This window comes from Lodderomyces beijingensis (genome assembly GCF_963989305.1).
Source record: "Lodderomyces beijingensis strain CBS 14171 genome assembly, chromosome: 1".
In the NCBI taxonomy this organism is placed as follows: domain Eukaryota; kingdom Fungi; phylum Ascomycota; class Pichiomycetes; order Serinales; family Debaryomycetaceae; genus Lodderomyces; species Lodderomyces beijingensis.
The window spans coordinates 1823188-1841825 of NC_089970.1; the positions used below are offsets into that span (position 1 = coordinate 1823188).

The window sequence follows — 18638 nt, forward strand, 5'->3', positions numbered from 1 at the left end:
GTCGTCAACAATAAACACCTGCTCCCAATTTCGACTCAAAGCAGCCTAATTTGGGGAGGAAGTGATCCGGCTTTGAAATGTTGATATAAACAAATTTGCAACAGTTTCAAAGCTGGTTCTCGAGCTACTACAACGTAGTGGTTAGGAAACAGAAGAAAAAAAGAACATAAAAACGTGGACTTAGACGGAGTCGAAGGTACCTATAACCATTGAATTTCTTCCTCCACCTCCTCCCCCTTCATTTTTCCTCCTTATACATCTCCGAATTCAAAGCCGGAGAACATACACACATCGTATAGTTCTTTGAGGAATTGCAAGCAGGGGCTTTTTTCTACTATATCTATTTCTTTTTTTTTTTTTTTTGGTCAGTTATTCCACTACGGCCAGCGATGAGAGAATAGAATGCATCGTTTAAGCAAAGGAACGGACTTGTTGTTTAGATGCTCTAAATGCAAGCGGGTCACCCCCTTTCTTTTATAGTTGGAATTGAAAGCTGGGTCACTTTTTTATTGAAAAGTCGGCACTGGTGTAGGCTTGTTTAGAATCATTCCCAATGGGGTAATTCGACTGCAAAAAAACAAATAAAAATTTATATTAATAGATTTACTCAAACAACCGAGAAGAAAAAAAAAAAAAAGAAAAACTTGAACGAGCCTCTCGGGTATTGAGCAAAGAGAGCGGTAATGATGATGGTGGTTTTGGTGGGGTTTTTTTCTGGCTTCAACAAGGTACGAAGAGAGGATCAGATGGAGTAATTCGATATGATCTCTTTTTCTTGAGAAAGTTTAAAGTCCTATGGAAATTTCGAATGATGCTGCAATTGGCATAAATGAGACAGAGAGAAGGAGAGTGAGGCTCGGAGCCGCCAACGTCACCATGTAGTGAAACATCACACACAATCACTTTCAAAAAACCCTTTGAAATTCTCGAGGTTATTGTAGAGCAAACTAACAACTCTAGTAACCGACGTCACAAGGAGATCTCTATTGTTACACATATGGTTAAAACTTTACTGTCAATATACTGGCATAGCTCGGGGATTTCTGTTTTATTTTCTCGTTTTTTTTTTTTAATCAAAGCTTATGATGTAAGGTGAGTTATAAGTGTTCTTTGTTTATAGAGAGCTATTATTATTACAACCTCCATTACCACTACTGCTACAACCACCGCCCATTCGCCATTCACCATTCACCATTACCACAACCAACCATTACCACCGGATGCACATCCCACCGAGAGGAATTTCCAAGACAACCGCCAACTCCCACCTCAATAGAGCCTTCATCTTACAAAGAGATCAATTGTTTATTAATATTTTTGCTGTTAAACAAACAAAAATTTAGAGTGTAATAATTATACCCCCTTCGAATTTTTTTTTTTTATTTGGCTTTACATTTCCAAGTGTATATCAACATCATCGAATCACTCCCTTTTTTTCCTTGTTGTAATTTGTCTTTTGCTGGGATTATACTTATATTAAACTCGTTCCCCACCTGAGGCTGATAGATATATCATACACATCACCAACATTCGCTTTCCCTTGTTTTTTGTTTTTTTCCCCCTTATTTACATATACATTTCTTTGCTTCAGCTTAATGGGCCTATTCTCAAGATTCAAAGGTGAAGCTGCTGGGGGTGAGCCACTACAAGTCAAACAGCAGCAACCACAACAGCCGCCGTTGGTTTTGCCCAGCCACTCATCGTCGTTCAATCGGTTGAATTTGAGTCCTCCTCCTAGTCATACAAGATCAAACACAGCCAACACTACACACTCATACGTCTCGGGAGAATTTCTGTCGACTGCTTCGACTTCGTCGTATTCTTCTACTGATTCAATTGGCCCCTCAACGCATATCCAGCAAGCGTCAGCGCCAGCGCCAGCGCTAGCTCCTGCTCCAGCTCATCACCCCGAGCATCACCTCCAGCACGGCAAGTTCGAAACCCACTTCGAGCACCCTTCGCCTCCTCGCATAAAGCACTTGCCAGCTTCATTGAGGCCGAATTTGAATTTCACCCAGAGCGTGAGCACACCACCACCAGCTAAAATGAAATCCAACTATATCACATCAATACGCACTTCCGAGTCTGACTCTGAGGCTAGTGTGGGGTTCTCAACACCAAGTGGCAGAGCGTCCACCTCGGATAGCTCCGTGTTTGATCCTGTTGACACACATCGGTACAAGGAAATCGACCCCAGTGAGGTATCACCAGGTAGCGCATTTGCAATCGAGTGTGCCAACAACAACATAGCAGCAGAACCCACATACCACACTGTCAACTCCTCAGTGTCTCCAAGCTCGAAGCAGGTTGATCACAGTGACAAAGAATCCAAAAAGGAAGCCGAAAAAATTAATTTCGAGGAACCTGTTGTTGGCGTGGTGCAACACACTACCAGCAACCCAACTGGGCCCGGCGCCTCCCCGCTCCCATCACCATCCAGCAAACAATCCAAAAGAAACTCAATCACAAACTCCAACTCGAACTCGAATCCCACTTTACTTCAGCATAGAAGATCCAGCTCATATACCTCGGGATACACTCGTCAGCAGCAGGCCCCCTATCCCGTACCAAACAACTTTGGCTACCAGCAACCACCCATGATTTATAATACCCATGAAAAGGAAATCGACGACGAGACCATTAGCTCTATGTCCTCATTTCAACCAACGCAGCATCCCATGTATGAGCAGTGGAAGTTGTACTATCAAAACTTAGCATACCAACAACAGCAATACCAACAGCAGCAGCAGCAGCAGCAGCAGCAGTACCAACAGGCGATGTTTATGGCTCGCAATGGAGGTCAGGTCCAGCCGGGGATACAGTATGGCCAGTCTTTTCCCAATGCGATGCCATTCCAAAACGGCTACAACCCTTATATGATGCAGCCGCAAATGCCACACGGGCAACAGCCGACTTTATTCATGCAGCCTGGTGTCAACCCAGTCGAGGCAGCCGAGGTGAGGCCACAAAAGACCGCTAGACAACAGAGATCGCGCTCGCTGTCACGCTTGAACTCACCCAAGGAGAAAATACCCGTACCAGTACCGGAATTGGAGAATATCCCCAGCGATGTTGAAATCGATGAAAGGTCTACTTCTCCTGATACGGCCGAGGATGCACCAGTACCATCGGCACATGACTATCTTGAAGCTTATCAGCGTGGCAGAAAAAGCCACACCAGAGCTACACCAGAAAGCCAATTGATTAGCAATTCTCGAATATCCACTATCAAATCCAATAGATTTTCATCGGCGCCGACTGCTGCCTCGAAGCAACAAGCTGTCAATGGACAGCACCATCGCATTGCCTCGTTGGAACTGAACTTTAAGCCGAGAGATTTCGACGTGTACGAAGATGATGACGATGATGATGATGATGATGATGATGATGGTAATAATAATGGAGAAGGAGACAGAGAAGTTTGCGCAAAAGACGAGGTTATGCAAATGAGTCAATCTTTTGGACTGTTGGATTTGAGTAAAGCACAAAGTACTGCTTCGAGACACATTTCCGACTACAACAAGTTTTTGTTTGAAGATGAGGATTTTGAGGAAGAAGAGGAGGAACAGGAGAAGGAAAAAGAAAAGGAGGAGAAAGAAGAAAAAGCAAAGCAAAGCAGCGACTCAAGAGCAGAAAAAGGCTTTACAAAAAAGGATGACGAGTTTGTTGATTTTGACCAGACCATCATTGCAGCAGATTTGCCCCAGCCTCAAAGCCCCGTGGGACAAACTCCATCGCCATCGAATGAATTGAATAGAAAAGACACCACCTCGTCAGAAGCATCGGAAAACTCCATCCAAAGCGAAGGCAAATTTAACGTCAAGGAAATGAAATTTGCACAGAGAAACCTCATGAAACATGATGAAAAAATAAAAAGCAAAAAGAACTTGAAAAATAGAAATGTTACCCCGCCTATGGGATTCAACAACATGTCGATGATTGATTTCACAATGCAGCCGCAAACACCAGCACAAGCACAGCAACAACCACAACCGATGAATCCCATGATGCAGATGCAGATGGGTGCCATGGCCGCGATGCCTGGGATGCCTGGGATGCCTGGGATGCCCGCGATGCCCGCCATGCTCTACCACATGGGCCACCCCATGTTTTATCAAAACACAGAGTTTGATGGTGCGCCTCAAAACAAGAGGCAATCAATGATGTTTGACATGCCGCTTTCGCCTCCATACATTGCTAAACGTCATAGCGTGCCCATGTTCAACAATCTGCAGATGATTTATCCACCCACGAGTGAACCTTTGGACCCTGCCGTGCTGAAGAAGATTGACGAGTTTAGGCAATTGCGAAGTGAGATTGCCTCGGGCAACAAGTCCATGGAGTACAGACTCATTTGGTGCAAGATGCTCATCACCGCTTCGAATTTGAAGTTGTACAACCACATCAACATCAAGGGCGAATACGCCGCTGGCAATGCGGCAAACAACAAGGCAGTTTTCGTTCGGTCCTCGGCGACTCACATTCAAAAAATCATCAAGGATATTGAAATGGAGGAGAACGGCTCCGAAATGGGCGAGATCAAAGACGCACTCAAGTGCAAGGCTTTTTTCATCTACGCGTGTTTGTTGAAGAATGATTTTTTGCAGCCATATGGAGAAGATTTCGGCATCAAGAAAAACGTCTCGCTTGCTGTGAAATTCTTTAAAAAAGTGTTGAGAATCAACCCCAAGGACTCGCGAGTGCTTTACAAATTGGGAGAAGTGTACGAGTACGAAATGGATAAGCAAGACGAGGCCATTGAGTACTACTTGTCGTCTGCACAGTTTGGCTACGACAAGGCCCTGAGCAAATTGGCAAAATTTGGGTTCAACATTCAAAGCGTTTGAGCAGAAAAAACCCCCCCAAAAAAAAAAACAAAAAAAATTAAAAATTCTAGGTTCTTTTTCGTCTTTTTATATCGATACTATTGCATTGTTTCAATTTTGTTTCGTTTCTTCTTTCTTCTTTCCGTTTATATATAATTTATATCGGTTTAATAGATTACTGAGTAGAGCCTAGTATGAGAATGGGAGAGACCCAGGGCAACAAGTGGGCAAAATTTTGCGGGGGGCTGCCGCCCAGTTGTGGCCTTCCCTTGCTATACCTCGGGCGGGCCGGCGCTACCAAGTCGTCTCCTCTTTCCTCGCTGGCGCCGCATGCAACCACGAGTCCGCCGGCGAGGCATTCCCGCCAGACTGCAACAGGCACATCTCCAACGTTAAATGCGGTGGTCTCTTCGTGTTGCGTTCTCTTATCAATAGGTGAGATTTCTCCCAGTCTCTGCCTCTCGGGTTTTGCTCCAATCATTTTCTTTTCTTTTACATCCCAACAAAGGCCCCTTGAAAACACCGATAACTGGGGTTTTCCCTTCACGCTCTTCTTAGTTTATATCTTGTTTGGCGTCGGTCCTGGCATCTACTAATACAACTATCACCACCACCAGCGCCTCGCGCACTCACGCACACGCTAGCAAATGACTAAACCGAAGGAAATCCAGCCCTGCAGCAACAACGAACGAAGAAGATCGATAGCCCTTCTAACAAGGTCGCCTTTGCTACTGCCGTCACCTCATGGAAGCAGCAGCACCAGCATATACCAAAATATAAACCTGACCAAGGAGAACTCGCCACGTGGGTCCCAGAACAATTCCTATGTTGCCAACTCGCAGTTTTTACGAGGCACGCCGCCCTTGATGCCACCGCCTCCTCCTCCAGCAGGTGCCACTGCTCATACTTCTTTGCTACCGCCTCGAGACCAATTCAACTCATCCTCGGGGTTGAATAAGCTCGTTGAGGATGAGAATTTGGCAGCGACTGAAACATCGCCATCTCCGCCGCTTCAGCTTGTCGAACGAGCCGATTTGAACAATGGACTAGATGATCCGCGGGTCATTGAACGGGTCTCCAAGCACTTGCCTTCGGATTTCGAAAGTTTGGACCAGGAAGGTGCCGACATCACGAGGGACTTGTACAAGATCCAGCATGATGTCACTGAAAAACTGAAGTTGAGAAGAAACAAGAGTTTTGATAGTATAGCTGAAAGTGTTGCCCTGGGGAAACTGAGGGCTAGTTCATTTAATGTCCCTGGTGGGTTCCGCAGAGAATATTTGATTCATCAGCATGAATCTCAACAGCAACAACAACAGCAACAACAACAACAACAGCAACAACAACAACAACAGCAACAACAACAACAACAACAACAACAACAGCAACTGAAGCAACATAACCTGAGTTTGGTAGGTGTAGACGAATATTTCAATGGGAAATTGGCAGATGAGGATTCGTATCGATCCAACAACTCAAATCCAACATCGCATCCCGTGCCAAACTTCTTGACCAAGAACTTTATCGAGTTTTTAAGCATTTACGGCCATTTCGCAGGTGAAGATCTAGAGGATGATGACAACATTTTCAACCACTATAAGCATTTGTTGCCAATCGAGTCCGACGAAGAAACACCTTTATTTGCAAACGAGCGAAACTACAACCCCAAGGGCACCGCTACTGACCGCAAGGCCTATTTCCTCTTGTTGAAAGCATTTGTCGGAACAGGAGTCTTGTTCTTGCCCAAGGCGTTCGCCAATGGTGGACTAATTTTTTCTATCGGCACATTATTATTCTTTGCTGTGTTGTCCTGGTGGTGCTACTTGATCTTGGTTTATGCCAAATTAAGCGTCAAGGTCTCGGGTTTTGCCGAAATTGGCTTGAAATTGTATGGCCCGTGGCTCCAGAAGTTGATTTTGTTTTCCATCGTGATATCCCAGATTGGGTTTGTTGCTGCATACATTGTATTTACCTCGGAAAACCTCCGTGCTTTCTTGATTAATATTTTGCCCAATACGTGGCAAGATCCTTCAGACGTGAGCATGTGCTGGTTTATTGCCTTTCAAGTCTTGCTAATTATTCCCATGAGTCTAGTCCGTGATATAACCAAGTTGAGCATTGTTGCTGTATTGGCAAATTTTTTCATCCTCACGGGGCTAGTCACGATTCTTTATTTCATCTTTTACGAGTGGCTCGTGTTGAACCACGGCAATTTTGGTCAAAATGTCAAAGTATGGTTTAACCAATCTCAATTTTCATTGTTTATTGGAATCGCCATCTTTGCATTTGAAGGGATCGGATTGATCATCCCGATCCAGGAGTCCATGATCCACCCTTTGAATTTCCCCAAAGTGTTGGCCCAAGTGATCAGCACCATAGCTGTAATTTTCATCGTTATCGGCACGTTAGGATACTCGACATTTGGCGATAAGATCAAAACGGTGATATTGTTGAATCTCCCGCAGGACTCGCCCATGGTCATCATAACGCAATTGCTCTACTCGCTAGCAATTTTGTTGTCTACACCGCTTCAATTGTTTCCCGCAATAAGATTGATTGAATCAAAACTATTCCACATTCGAAGCGGTAAACTTTCACTTGGTGTCAAGTGGCTCAAGAATTTATTTAGAGCTGCATTCGTCATATTCACTGCATACATTGCATACATTGGGGGCCAGAATCTAGACAAGTTTGTTTCCTTTGTGGGTTGCTTTGCTTGTATTCCATTAGTTTACATGTACCCTCCCATGCTCCATTACCGAAGCTGTTGCAAAATCACCTACGGAATGTCCGAAGAGGAAAAGAGGCAAAGAATATGGTTGGGAAGGTTGGATTTTCTTTTGGTCCTAATTGGAGGAGTCGCCATGGTCTACACCACTTATCAAATCGTAGCTACTTGATCTTCCACCATCACCGCCTCCAAAAACTACATGAAAAGATTTAAAGACAACCAACCAATCCCATTAGAGAGAAATATCAAATAGATATACATATATATATAGAGAGAGAGAGTCAAACAGACAGTGATTTGCATTAATTTATTCATTCCAACTTATATATACACCGACCCACTCAATCTACTCTTTTTTTTTGATCTCTCAATCTACTTGTTTTTGTCTTCCACATTTTGGTCCTCATCCCAATACTGCTTAAAAGCAGACCTCCAATCATGAACAGTCAAAATCACCGAGTCGTTAAACTTGACAACCTCATCATCAAACCCAGTCATGACATCCTTCATATCCTTAATGAAATACATTCTCTTTGCATACACGTGAGGCGCATTAGCTTTTTCCCATGCATCATATCTAGCGCCCACGTTATGGAACGTCTGAGGCATGAAATATCTCAAGGCACCAGCGCCAAACGCCACGGGCGCCATGAACCGCACCACGATATTGGAATTGCGAGCCATTATGGAGCCCGTGAGCGCCACGGTCAAGATGTAGAGCCCGCGAGGCAAGATCGGCTCGGTTACTACTGCATCAAAGTCGTTTTGCAAATGGGTCAACTCGTTCGAGAACGCGGATTTCTGCGTCGCGAGCTCGGCTTCCCAGATTTGGAAGTTGCGGTTGAACGAGGTGCGCATTGCTTGCATCCATGTTTCGATCTGGGGCGTGGTGCGGATTATCATGCCGTTGACGAAGCTTACTTGGCCATGAGGCGAGTCTTCTTCTTCTAGCTGGCGCGATATCGGTTGTGTCGTTCCTGGTTTGGGGATCACTGGGGTGTCGTTCTCGTAGAATGAGCGTGGTGCCATTGTTCGTGGATGAATTGATGTATAGATGGAAATTGTTTCTGGTGGTGGTGGTGGTGATGTTGGAGTTTATACAACTGCGGTATGCGGATTGGCTAGTGAGTATTTTCCAGTTTCAAGATTTGCGCGCAAGCTTTTCTCAACCAGTTTCAATTTCCTCTCTCTATCTTTAACTTCACAATGTGGACAGAGCAAAGGTATTAAGGATAGGAACTGTGAAAAGCGGTCGAATCGAGTCAATACTTGAAATAGACTCAGGAGGGTCTTTTTAAAACATCCAAATCTGTATAGTTCGAGATAATACGAATATAAACACTCGTGTAAGAATATCGGTTTTGCTGCCAGCCCTCAAATTTTACTTCAAACAGAGAGATCAAAACTAAGCAAACTCTAACTGAAAAAAATGCAAAATTTTTACGCCTAATATACAGCATCCTCCAACTGCTTCATCAAGCAACGTTATTTCTATTTACTTCTACCAAATAACCCTTTCTTCTTCTTCTTAGCCACCGCGCCAGTCAAGTTTGACTCGGCAATTCCCCCAAGTGGCTTGGCGTTGCTATCGTCGTACCGCTGAGTCTGAGGTGGTGCCGACTGCTGCTGTGAGGGAATTTGCAAGTGAACATTGTGCTCATTCGAATCATTACTTGTAACCGGTGTGTCGTTGGTGTTTGTAGATGATGAAGAGCTGTTCATATTTGGGGGGTTCATGTAGCTGGCATGATTCGTAGTAGATTGAACTGAAGGTTGTTGCTGGTGTTGCTGTTGCTGTTGAAGATGGTCTGGCTGTGGAGTCATCGAGGATGCATTTGCTTGTGATTGCAACAACATCATATTGCTTGATGATCTTCTCGCTTGAGGAGGAGAGTTGAACGATTTACGAGTGCCAGGCTGGGGCATACCTCCGCGACCGCCCATGTCTAACCCGTCAAGATTACCGGAAAGTTGAGGCATGTTCGAGCGACGGTTGTTCTTCTTGTTGTTCTTGAACCGGCTCTCAAAAAATGGATCAATTGGCGCGGCATTGTTGAAACTTGCATGGTTTCCATAATGCTGCGGAGGGTAAACTTGCGGTTGCTGTTGCTGTTGCTGTTGCGGTTGCAGTTGCGGTTGCGGTTGGAAATCTTGGTACCCGTTAAGCCCTCCTGGCATCGAGCTCAACCTTCTCGATTGCGGCATTTGCTGCTGATTGTAATTACCACTCATTTGCGCTTGGTAGTGATTGAATTTCTGCATGTTTGAGCTGGAGCCCTGAGATTTCAAATTGGGTGGGAATTGGTTTGGGGCCATGCCTCCTGAGGGTAAACCGTGTGGTGGGAGCTGATCAAAGTAACCGCCCTGAGGTGGAGGACCATTGTAAGCTGGCCCGTTCAGTCCCAGAAACTGTCTTTGCTGGTGATACTGTTGTTGGGGATGTTGTTGTGGGTATTGTTGTGGTGGTAGAGGACCAGACTGTTGGTAACCATAGTAGTTCTGTGGTGGTGCAGGTGCTCTTTGCTGGGGATATTGCTGAGCACCGTCGAAATTTTGGACTCCACCATCTTGTCTTGGCCTCGAGTCCTGGACATTACGAGGTGCAAATTCACCGGCATCTTGATAAGTATCGAGTCCGGGAGTTCCATTCGGAGTAACCGCTTTATTTTCATCCATGTCTGCACCATACTGCACAATATGTTTCAAATCACTCAATCCATCCTGCGTCAGCGTCGACTCCTTGATCCCGTTTGCTGTTGCGGCTTGGTCGGGTTGTGTCGAGTTCAACTGCCTTGCCGAAGCTGGTGGGTTGTTGGCGAGTTTCTGCCTTTGGAAATTCATATCGAGATTTCTCATCTTTTGATTGTACTCTTCATGCAAGGACCTAAGCTTGGCCTCGTGCTCAACCTCCAATGACTTGGATCTGGACTGGTAATCGCTCTGCAATCTGGACAATCTGGCCTCGGCTTCAGCAATTTTTTCCCTAGTTGCACTCAAATTGGTTTCTTCTTTAAGAAGTTCATTCTCCATGCTGATTTTAGATGTTTCGAGGTCGTTGAGTGCTCTGTTCAATTCAAACTGCTTCTTAGTCTTGAGTTGAATGTCAGCATCCAAAGCATTCGCCCGCTGCAGCAGCGGCAGCGAGTCGGCATCTGTATCATCGGCAAGCTTTCTCTTGAAAAACAATGCTTCGCCCGTATTGATCTTGTTGAATTGGCACATCACCGAGTAAAGATTTTCCAAATATGGAGTTTTAAGCCCGCTATCGTCACTCAAAAGGATTGGTTGCAAAAGCAACAAATCAAGCTCAAGATCAAACTTTTTGTAGTAATTGTAAAACAACACGGGCGATTTCATAAAATGATCATTGGTTTTAGTTTCCGGGAATGATCTGCTCCAGCTTTTGATCAAATTTGCTTCATTTTCAAAACCCTTGACCAATTTACAATCCATCTTTTTAACAAGCTTGAAAAGTTCATTCAAAAGACCGGTTATCAACGGTTTTGACAAAATCTGGTCCTTTAAAAGTTCTGGAAACTCAATTTCAAACAAAATCATCAAAGGGTTAAAGATTATACGTGGAAGTGCCAATTTCCACTGATAGGTCATGAATTCTTTATTGTCGACTGATTTGAGTAAACTGATGGATCCACTACTCTGTTCCTGGACAGTTTGAAGCAACTTGTAGAATTTTTGGAAATTTCCATTCGAAGTAGTTTTACTCGATGGACTCGAGCTAGTTCCAAAGTATATGCGTGTGTCATTATTTTTAATCTGGTGGTAATATTGATTAGTAGAAATTTTGCGAACGTCGCTCTCATTCATAATTGACATGACACACATTGATGAAGATTTGGGGAAACTCATTGAAATAAAAGGTTCTAAGTTTATGTAACCAGTCGACTCCACTATAAGAAGAGTTTTCAGATTGACAAATTTAGCAATCTCAAAGCAGGTAGTTTGAAACTCTTGCAATGAGCTACAGCTTATAATGACAACATCATAGGCTTTGCCCGTGCTAGCTGGAATTTGCTTGACACTGGTGTATGCATAAGCCGGTGAAAACAGGGTTGAGCCTATCAGTGAAGACGATTTGAATGAGATTGGTTTATTTTGGTCGATTTGAGAATCAACAACTGTTAATTCAATCTGTTTGGTGTGAGACAATCTCCATGCATAAAATGCAACATTTGGATTGGAACCAACTAAAAGACAATCTGTTAGTATGCCAAAATGAGGTAAGTTTATACGAGACATGAGGAATTGCAGGTAATTTTCTTTTGTTTATGTGAATGTGTGTATAATATATGTATATCAGGGATTGAACTTTTGGTTTTAATACAATTTGATGATGAAGATAATGCAGGAAATCGAAGTGAAATTAAAGTGTTTGCCAGGGCGTAATCCAGAATGAAAAAAGGGACTCGTGGACTGAAGGAATCGGTGGTGATAATGGTGGTGGTGGTATTCCTTTTTTTTTTCAAGTAAAACGATGTCAAACAGGGATAGCTGTGAGATAACACCGATAGATAGTTTAGATTGTCAATATGAATGAAAAAGGACTTTAAAGAAGGAGAAAAAAAGGGAATCGAGAAAACAAGTCATTCAGTCACGGAGGTAAGTTTCCTTCGGGACTTGAACTTGTTAGACTTGTGCCGGTTTTTGATGGTGGTAGTGGCAGTGGCGGTAGTAGTAGTGGTAGTGTTGGTAATAGTGAAGGTAGTGGTAGTAGTGGTATTAGCGAAAAAGCTCGGAATTGTGTTTCTTATTCCTTTAAAAAGCTTTCGCCCGCTTCCTTTTCCCGTTTTTTTTATTTTCGACTTTTCTCTTTTGTTGATGTGATGTGAATTTAATTGCTCAAAGTTTTCACCCTTCTCCTTTATTCCGTAGCACTTTGTTCCTTTTCAATATTTGGCCAGCGGTGGAGTTGAAAAAGAAAAAAAAACAACAAAAGATAAAACTCTAAAAGTCTGCAATTGTTATTTGGAAAAATATGTCCATCTTTTCAATTCGGGAAATTTTGGCGAAATTTCTCATTACACTCTATTCGGTTCACTTCTAAAACGAACGAACAAAAGTGTAAAAGAAAAAATAGTGAGCAGTGGGACTTTGCATTCTTGCAAGGTGGAGTGGTGTACCATGTTGTTGTTGATATAATAACAGTAATAAATATCAACAATAATAATACACACTGGATGTGATATAATCTTTTCCCAATTCACACAGCAATAGCTGGAGAGGTGTCAAAATTGAAAACCAATTAAACAAACGCGACCCGAGTCGCGTTTTCACAAGTCTTCTTGGCTTGGTCGACGTGAGGGGAGGGCAAGGCATCCTTTGTAATTTGGGGTTTCTGTGGTTTGGGGATACATATATATATAAAATTACTCTGCAATTCCACATTGTGTCTCTCGTTTTGGTTCTTTTGCTTTTTTTTGATCCGTTCCAATTTGTTGTGTTAGTAACAATTGAAGGCGGGTTAAGTATACATACTGGTTAAATATCTCTGCAAATTTGACATGATATAATCTGGCTTTATTCGTTCAAACTACTTTGATGCTTTATCCTCGGTGAGTATAAAAATAAATTTTTTTTATGTTCTTTTTTTTTTTTTTTTGGCAGCCAAAATAAATCGTTTGATCAATCTGCTATTAGGGCACGAGGGGGTTGACTTTTTATTTGTTTAATTGTTTCGTCTCGACAGGTTTTTCACTTCAAGGTTAAGATTAAGATTTGAGTTCAAAATATGGTTGTTGTCGATGTTGTTCTTATTGCTGCTGCTGTTGTAGAGATAGTGGCCATTCAATTTGATCTGGAACTTTTTTGGTCGTAGATGAAAACGTCTTTTATTCGAAGCGAATGGAAGTTGATTTTTTTTTTTTTGATTGAAAGCGAATGACAGAGTTTTTTTTGTTTTTGTAAGAATCTTTCAAATGATGTTGGTTTTCTGTTTGCCTCTGCTTCTTCTTGACGTGAGAAAGGTGCTTGAGGTTGCTGTTGTTGAAGAATGTTAATATTCAGAAAAACAAGGAAGAAAAGAATATGTTTTGGATTAAAATGTTGAAACCTCCTTCCTTTTCTTCGTCTTCCTCTTGTTGCTTTCTCAGTTGAAATTTAGAGCTATTGGGCTGTTTTATATATGCTCTCTTTTGTTTCTATTTTTACCCGTTTCTCTCGCTAAAAAAAGGGAAGATTGTTGCTTGTGGTCAATACTGAAATCTCGGGAGTGTGCTATGTACTGCGGTAGTTGGGGCCAAATAGGTCAGCAGGTACGTGAGATCTCTGGGAAAAGTGTTGGTGCTAGTGGCGGCCTTGGTTGGTGTAATCTGAAAGTTGTATATGGAGGTGGAACGGCAGTTAAAATACCAGGAGAGTGTGTTCGAGTAAAAGAAGAGAGGGTTTTTTTTTTTGAACAAATCTCTCGAGACTCTTTTTTTTTTTTTTCAATTCCGGTTGAGTTCAATACGATTATATAAAGAGGGTAGTTTCTGCTTGTTTCTTCTTCATGTTCTACCTTAGCCGGTGGCTTTATATGTCAGGAGTTGTGCTACTTGCTTGTGTTATCTCTTTTCATGCGTTGGTCAGACTACTAGGAGTAGAAACAGGTCATGGGTTTAGCACCTGGGGCGTAATGCATCGGCTCTTGTTCAGATCCTATTGAACCTCTTAGATTGCTAAATTCACCGAGTCTGTGATCTTCTTCTGCTATATCTCTTGGTACCCTTGACTCGACTGAAATAGACTCAACTCAACACAACTCAACGCTTTTAATGATACGGTGTCATGGCGTGGGTAAGACGGGAGCTGACTTATAATTATGCACATTAAGGCTGGGTCGGCTGAACGACCGGCTATTATGTGGAATGTTTTGAGCTTGTTTGGAAAGCTACTTCAAACCCCTGCTAAGAATGTAAACTATTTAGGAACAGAAATCAACATTTAACAAATAATGCCAAAAAAGAAAAACCTTGTAGGGTAAAACAAAGGGTGAGAAAGGAGAGGAAGAGAAGCAGATAAAAACATATACCAGAGTAATTTTTTTTTTTTTTTCACTCCACTTTTGCTTTGCCTCTTCCCGGCATGCACATCTGTCTACAGTTTCGAAATGAAGTCCGTTGAGATAGCATTTTATTTCTCAAACGTAGACGTTTTTCCCCCACTGAAAAGTTCGAAAAAATGAAAAGAAAATACACCGAGGGCTTTGATCTGAGTTGCTGGAGGTTTTGTTTGATTTCCTCGAGATAAAGAACGGATGGGCTGTGATGAAATTTCTCGTTCTTTTCTTTTTTGTCTGGACTAATTGAGCAAGAAATTAACAAAATGCGGTATAGGCGTGGAAAATAAGTCAACGTATGTCGTATAAAGTAAGGTGCGCCACCACCACCACATCGTCTTCATCATCAACATACTTTAACCCTTTCGCAAGTGTTAACAGCAGCTCTTCAACCACCAGCAGCAAAGCACAGGGCGTTAAAGAAATAGGGCAGAGAGTCTGATTTGACAACCATCTGACAAACTTGCAACGCAACATCTAAACAAACATTCCATTAGAGCACAAATGAGACACCATTAGACAGCATTCAATTTGCAAATGTGTCTTTTGCTGTCGTTGGCGTAATCGACTCAGCCAATATCCACCACACCTTGGAGCCTATTGTCGACAGTGTTAGACGCAGCTTCCTGTGAGAGTGTGTGATTTGGCCTCTCTCTCCATCACTTTCATGCTATAAAAGGAGATTCGAAGCCCTTTCTCCACCAGAGCCTATCTTTTTTTTTTTTTTTTTTTTTGTTTAAAGAAAGCCCCTAGTCCTTAACCCCCGACCCCCTTGACGTCGGCGATAAATTTGGCTCTTTTCTCCGCACCCTTCAATTGTCTTTTCAACACGAGATTCCCTTTCCCACATAGCGTGTCTCTCCTCGACATGCTGTTGCTCGCCAACCTACATTTGCGAGCAGTATCTCGTCACCGTTGTAGTCAAGTGACCAACTTGATTTAAGCCAGTCGGTCCCCTTACTTCCCCTGGCATAAACCACGACGGAGGACACACTTTAAAATTCCCGATTTCAACTGAGTTGCTTGATCTGAAATTTCTTTTGTTTGTTCTTTTCTCAGGCAACGCACTGTAATTGGTGGATCGAACAATGCTAGATCCTCCCTTGGTTTATTTAATTTCGTTCTGTTTTTCATGGTCACGGCCAATACGTTGTCTCCTCCAGTTGATCCGCAATTGGAAAGACATTGACTGAAGAGAAACAACGTTCAGTCCCCAGCTTGTGCGTTGAAGCTTCATGTCTCGTGTTGACGTTAGTTTGAAAGCGCTTGCATAATCTCAATATCTGCATGTGGGGAAAAGCAAAATTCCAAGTGACGGGTGTAGTGGCCAGCAACAACAACAATTTTGCATCCGCCAGTGTTGTCCACAAGTCTTCCCTGTTCTCTGCTCGATAAACTCTCAAGGCAAATGTTTGTTGCTCCGCCTTATTGTTTGTGCTTCTATCGTCGAAGAACCCCTACATAACTCGAGGTATTCGAAATTTTGCAATTTCTACAGTTTGCACCCGATGCAGTTTGAGAGTGGTAGCTGAGAATCAATAACTTCTCACGACAAGGTGACGTATTTTTTCTTTCTGAGATTCCACTTTCTGTACTTACCGGCATGATTTTACGGATCTCAGGAAATGCTCCACATGGCATTTGTTTCAGGGGTGGTGTGGGGGAAAGAAAAACAAGCAAATTTTCACATTCACATGTTCATTACAATCAACCCAACGAAAGGGTGGGGGGGGGGGGGGGGGTGGGACTAAAATGTGTAGATCCTCAAGGACGTCTTTATTGACTGCAGCAGGGCCACCTCGATTTGTGCGGAATTTATCACTTAAATATACCTACAATTCCGTTTAGATGCGATTGAGCCTCTTGCAGCTCTTGACCTCGTTTGCCCCTTGCATCGTCGGTGGTTGCACAATCACGTGATCTTCTTACTTTACAATAGGCGATACCGCCAGTTTCGTTCAGGGCAAACTGGAATAACTTAAATCTCTCACCTTTCGAACACAAGCCAACTTCGAGCTGAAACTCGCCCCCGCCACCTCTGTATTATAAGCAGGAGGAAACCAGCCACCAAGCGGCAGAGTTGGACGAAACACGCAGTTCTTTCATTCGTCGAAAGGCTGACAGCTCTTACCACACAACACACACGCTCTCTCGCTACCATCTTCACTGAGTGGCTTCGTGCAAGGACAAACTCTGAAAACAAAATGGAAAAAAAAAATTGCACTCTCATGTCACACTCTCATCTTGATCTCCCAACAACCACTCCATCTCAGCGGCGTCGTTTTTCCAGTTTGAATAGATCTGATTGACTTGATAGCTGCTGACAAGCATTTACATCGCTTGTTTCTTCTCCCCCCTCATGCCCCCCCTTTTTTGCCGTTGAGGCAATTGAGGTCGGGGGAGGTGGTCAGGGGGATTGGAGCAAAAGAGACATTGCGTTCTTCTTAGATGTTCATCGTAGTATGGATTGGAGATTAAGTGGAGATTTTTTATACAAGGGTGTATCTCCGGTTGATGAGCCATGCTTTGATTCTTTCGGTCATGATCCCTTGCACATTTGTAAAGTTTTGTAGTGAAGTTGAGCTGCTCTTTGATTGATTTTGAGTATGGGTCTGGGGGACTCAAGTTCGACCTCTTTGTTCTTCTATATTTTCAAGTTGGCCGAGTTGGAGAGTTCAACTTTCTCTCTCTCTCTGTCTTTGTCTCAACGCGTCTTTACTTTAACCAAGCAAACCAACACCCCACATGCCTCGCGGCCAACTCATCCTAATTGAAGGCTTGGATCGTTCAGGCAAATCGACCCAGGCATCGTTGCTCGCGTCCAAATTCCCCCAGAACAAACTCATCAAATTCCCCAACCGGTCAACCCCGATAGGTCAACTCATAAATGAATACTTGACCAATAAACAGTTCGAACTAAATGATCAAGCGGCCCATTTACTATTCCTGGCGAATCGATGGGAACTAGCTGCTGAAATTGAAAGTTTGCTCAATTCGGGTGTTTTCGTGGTTCTTGATCGATATATTTATTCCGGTGTTGCTTACACGCTAGCTAAGAACCATGCCGACGATGATGGGACGATAACTCGCACTGCAACAGGAGATGACAAGAACGAGAGTAAGAGCAATAGTAGGAGTCTAGCTGATGCCGATTGGTTATTGGGTCCCGATAAAGGGTTGCCGAAGCCCGACTTGACTTTGTTTCTCACGTTGGACATGGACGAAATCAGCCAGAGAAAAGGCTGGGGCGATGAAAGGTATGAAATGGTGCAGTTTCAAGCAAAAGTGAAAAACTGTTTTTTACGCGTTTTGGACACTGCCGGCGATCCCACCATTGAAGTGGTTGGCGTTGGCCACATGTCGATTGAACAAGTTGCCCAACTCCTTTGGGATAAGGTGGAGATTCACAATGCAAATGTCTTGACTGATGCGTCTATTGAATACATCTAAAAAGATAAAGATACCTCAGACCATGGAGCAAAACGATCAATCTAACGAATCTAGATACAGTAGTCTTTCTAGTAGTTTGTCCTTTGATATTTCCTGTATCTCACCGCCGAGATATATCTCATCTAAAATATAATATAGCTTGTAGAAATTGAAAACTAAATCAACTTCACAAACACTGTTGAAATAAACATCCAACACTTCAACAAACAAATGCAAGCTTTCCAAATACGATAGTTCCGAGTCTTCAACATCGGTGGAGATTATAAAGTACAAGCCTGCGTATCTTCTATAACATAGTTTCATCTTGCTTTGATACAAGACGAAATTCGCGGTGTGTTTAGATGAGTCCCGCAGCAGGATAAGTCGGTGAATCTCGGTTATATGTTGCTGTTTTTGCTGCGGGGTCATGCTGGCGTCGTTGTTGAACCATTTCACCAATCGCGACTTGCCCTGTCTGTTGAGCACTAGAATGAACTGGATCGACATGTTTTATTTATGGATTTATGATTTGACGCGGTTTGAGTGGAGCTGGTGAGCAGCAAGGTTGGACTGGGGGGTTTGATGAATGGTCGGCCGG

The 18638-nt window shown here is 43.1% G+C and overlaps 7 protein-coding genes across 7 annotated transcripts; 3 read left to right on the forward strand and 4 right to left on the reverse strand. All coding sequences in view use genetic code 12, as the record gives it.

Moving 5' to 3' along the window:
- Positions 1–1595: 1595 nt before the first annotated feature.
- LODBEIA_P07390 (uncharacterized protein) lies at positions 1596–4847 on the forward strand (the record flags this gene model as incomplete). The annotated part of the gene is made up of 1 exon (XM_066976692.1): positions 1596–4847. The coding sequence occupies one exon, from the start codon at positions 1596–1598 to the stop codon at positions 4845–4847; it is 3252 nt and encodes a 1083-aa protein (XP_066827677.1).
- A 154-nt stretch (positions 4848–5001) lies between these two features.
- Positions 5002–5307, reverse strand: LODBEIA_P07400 (uncharacterized protein; the record flags this gene model as incomplete). Its single annotated transcript, XM_066976694.1, has 1 exon — positions 5002–5307. The coding sequence occupies one exon, from the start codon at positions 5305–5307 to the stop codon at positions 5002–5004; it is 306 nt and encodes a 101-aa protein (XP_066827678.1).
- Positions 5308–5473: 166 nt separating this feature from the next.
- Positions 5474–7726, forward strand: LODBEIA_P07410 (uncharacterized protein; the record flags this gene model as incomplete). The annotated part of the gene is made up of 1 exon (XM_066976695.1): positions 5474–7726. The coding sequence occupies one exon, from the start codon at positions 5474–5476 to the stop codon at positions 7724–7726; it is 2253 nt and encodes a 750-aa protein (XP_066827679.1).
- Positions 7727–7929: 203 nt separating this feature from the next.
- LODBEIA_P07420 (uncharacterized protein) lies at positions 7930–8586 on the reverse strand (the record flags this gene model as incomplete). Its single annotated transcript, XM_066976696.1, has 1 exon — positions 7930–8586. One exon carries the CDS (start codon positions 8584–8586, stop codon positions 7930–7932), a length of 657 nt encoding a protein of 218 aa, XP_066827680.1.
- Positions 8587–9048: 462 nt separating this feature from the next.
- Positions 9049–13078, reverse strand: LODBEIA_P07430 (uncharacterized protein; the record flags this gene model as incomplete). The annotated part of the gene is made up of 2 exons (XM_066976697.1): positions 9049–11762; positions 13051–13078. The coding sequence occupies 2 exons, from the start codon at positions 13076–13078 to the stop codon at positions 9049–9051; spliced, it is 2742 nt and encodes a 913-aa protein (XP_066827681.1).
- A 4278-nt stretch (positions 13079–17356) lies between these two features.
- Positions 17357–18061, forward strand: LODBEIA_P07440 (uncharacterized protein; the record flags this gene model as incomplete). The annotated part of the gene is made up of 1 exon (XM_066976698.1): positions 17357–18061. The coding sequence occupies one exon, from the start codon at positions 17357–17359 to the stop codon at positions 18059–18061; it is 705 nt and encodes a 234-aa protein (XP_066827682.1).
- A 36-nt stretch (positions 18062–18097) lies between these two features.
- LODBEIA_P07450 (uncharacterized protein) lies at positions 18098–18547 on the reverse strand (the record flags this gene model as incomplete). Its single annotated transcript, XM_066976699.1, has 1 exon — positions 18098–18547. One exon carries the CDS (start codon positions 18545–18547, stop codon positions 18098–18100), a length of 450 nt encoding a protein of 149 aa, XP_066827683.1.
- Positions 18548–18638: the final 91 nt, after the last annotated feature.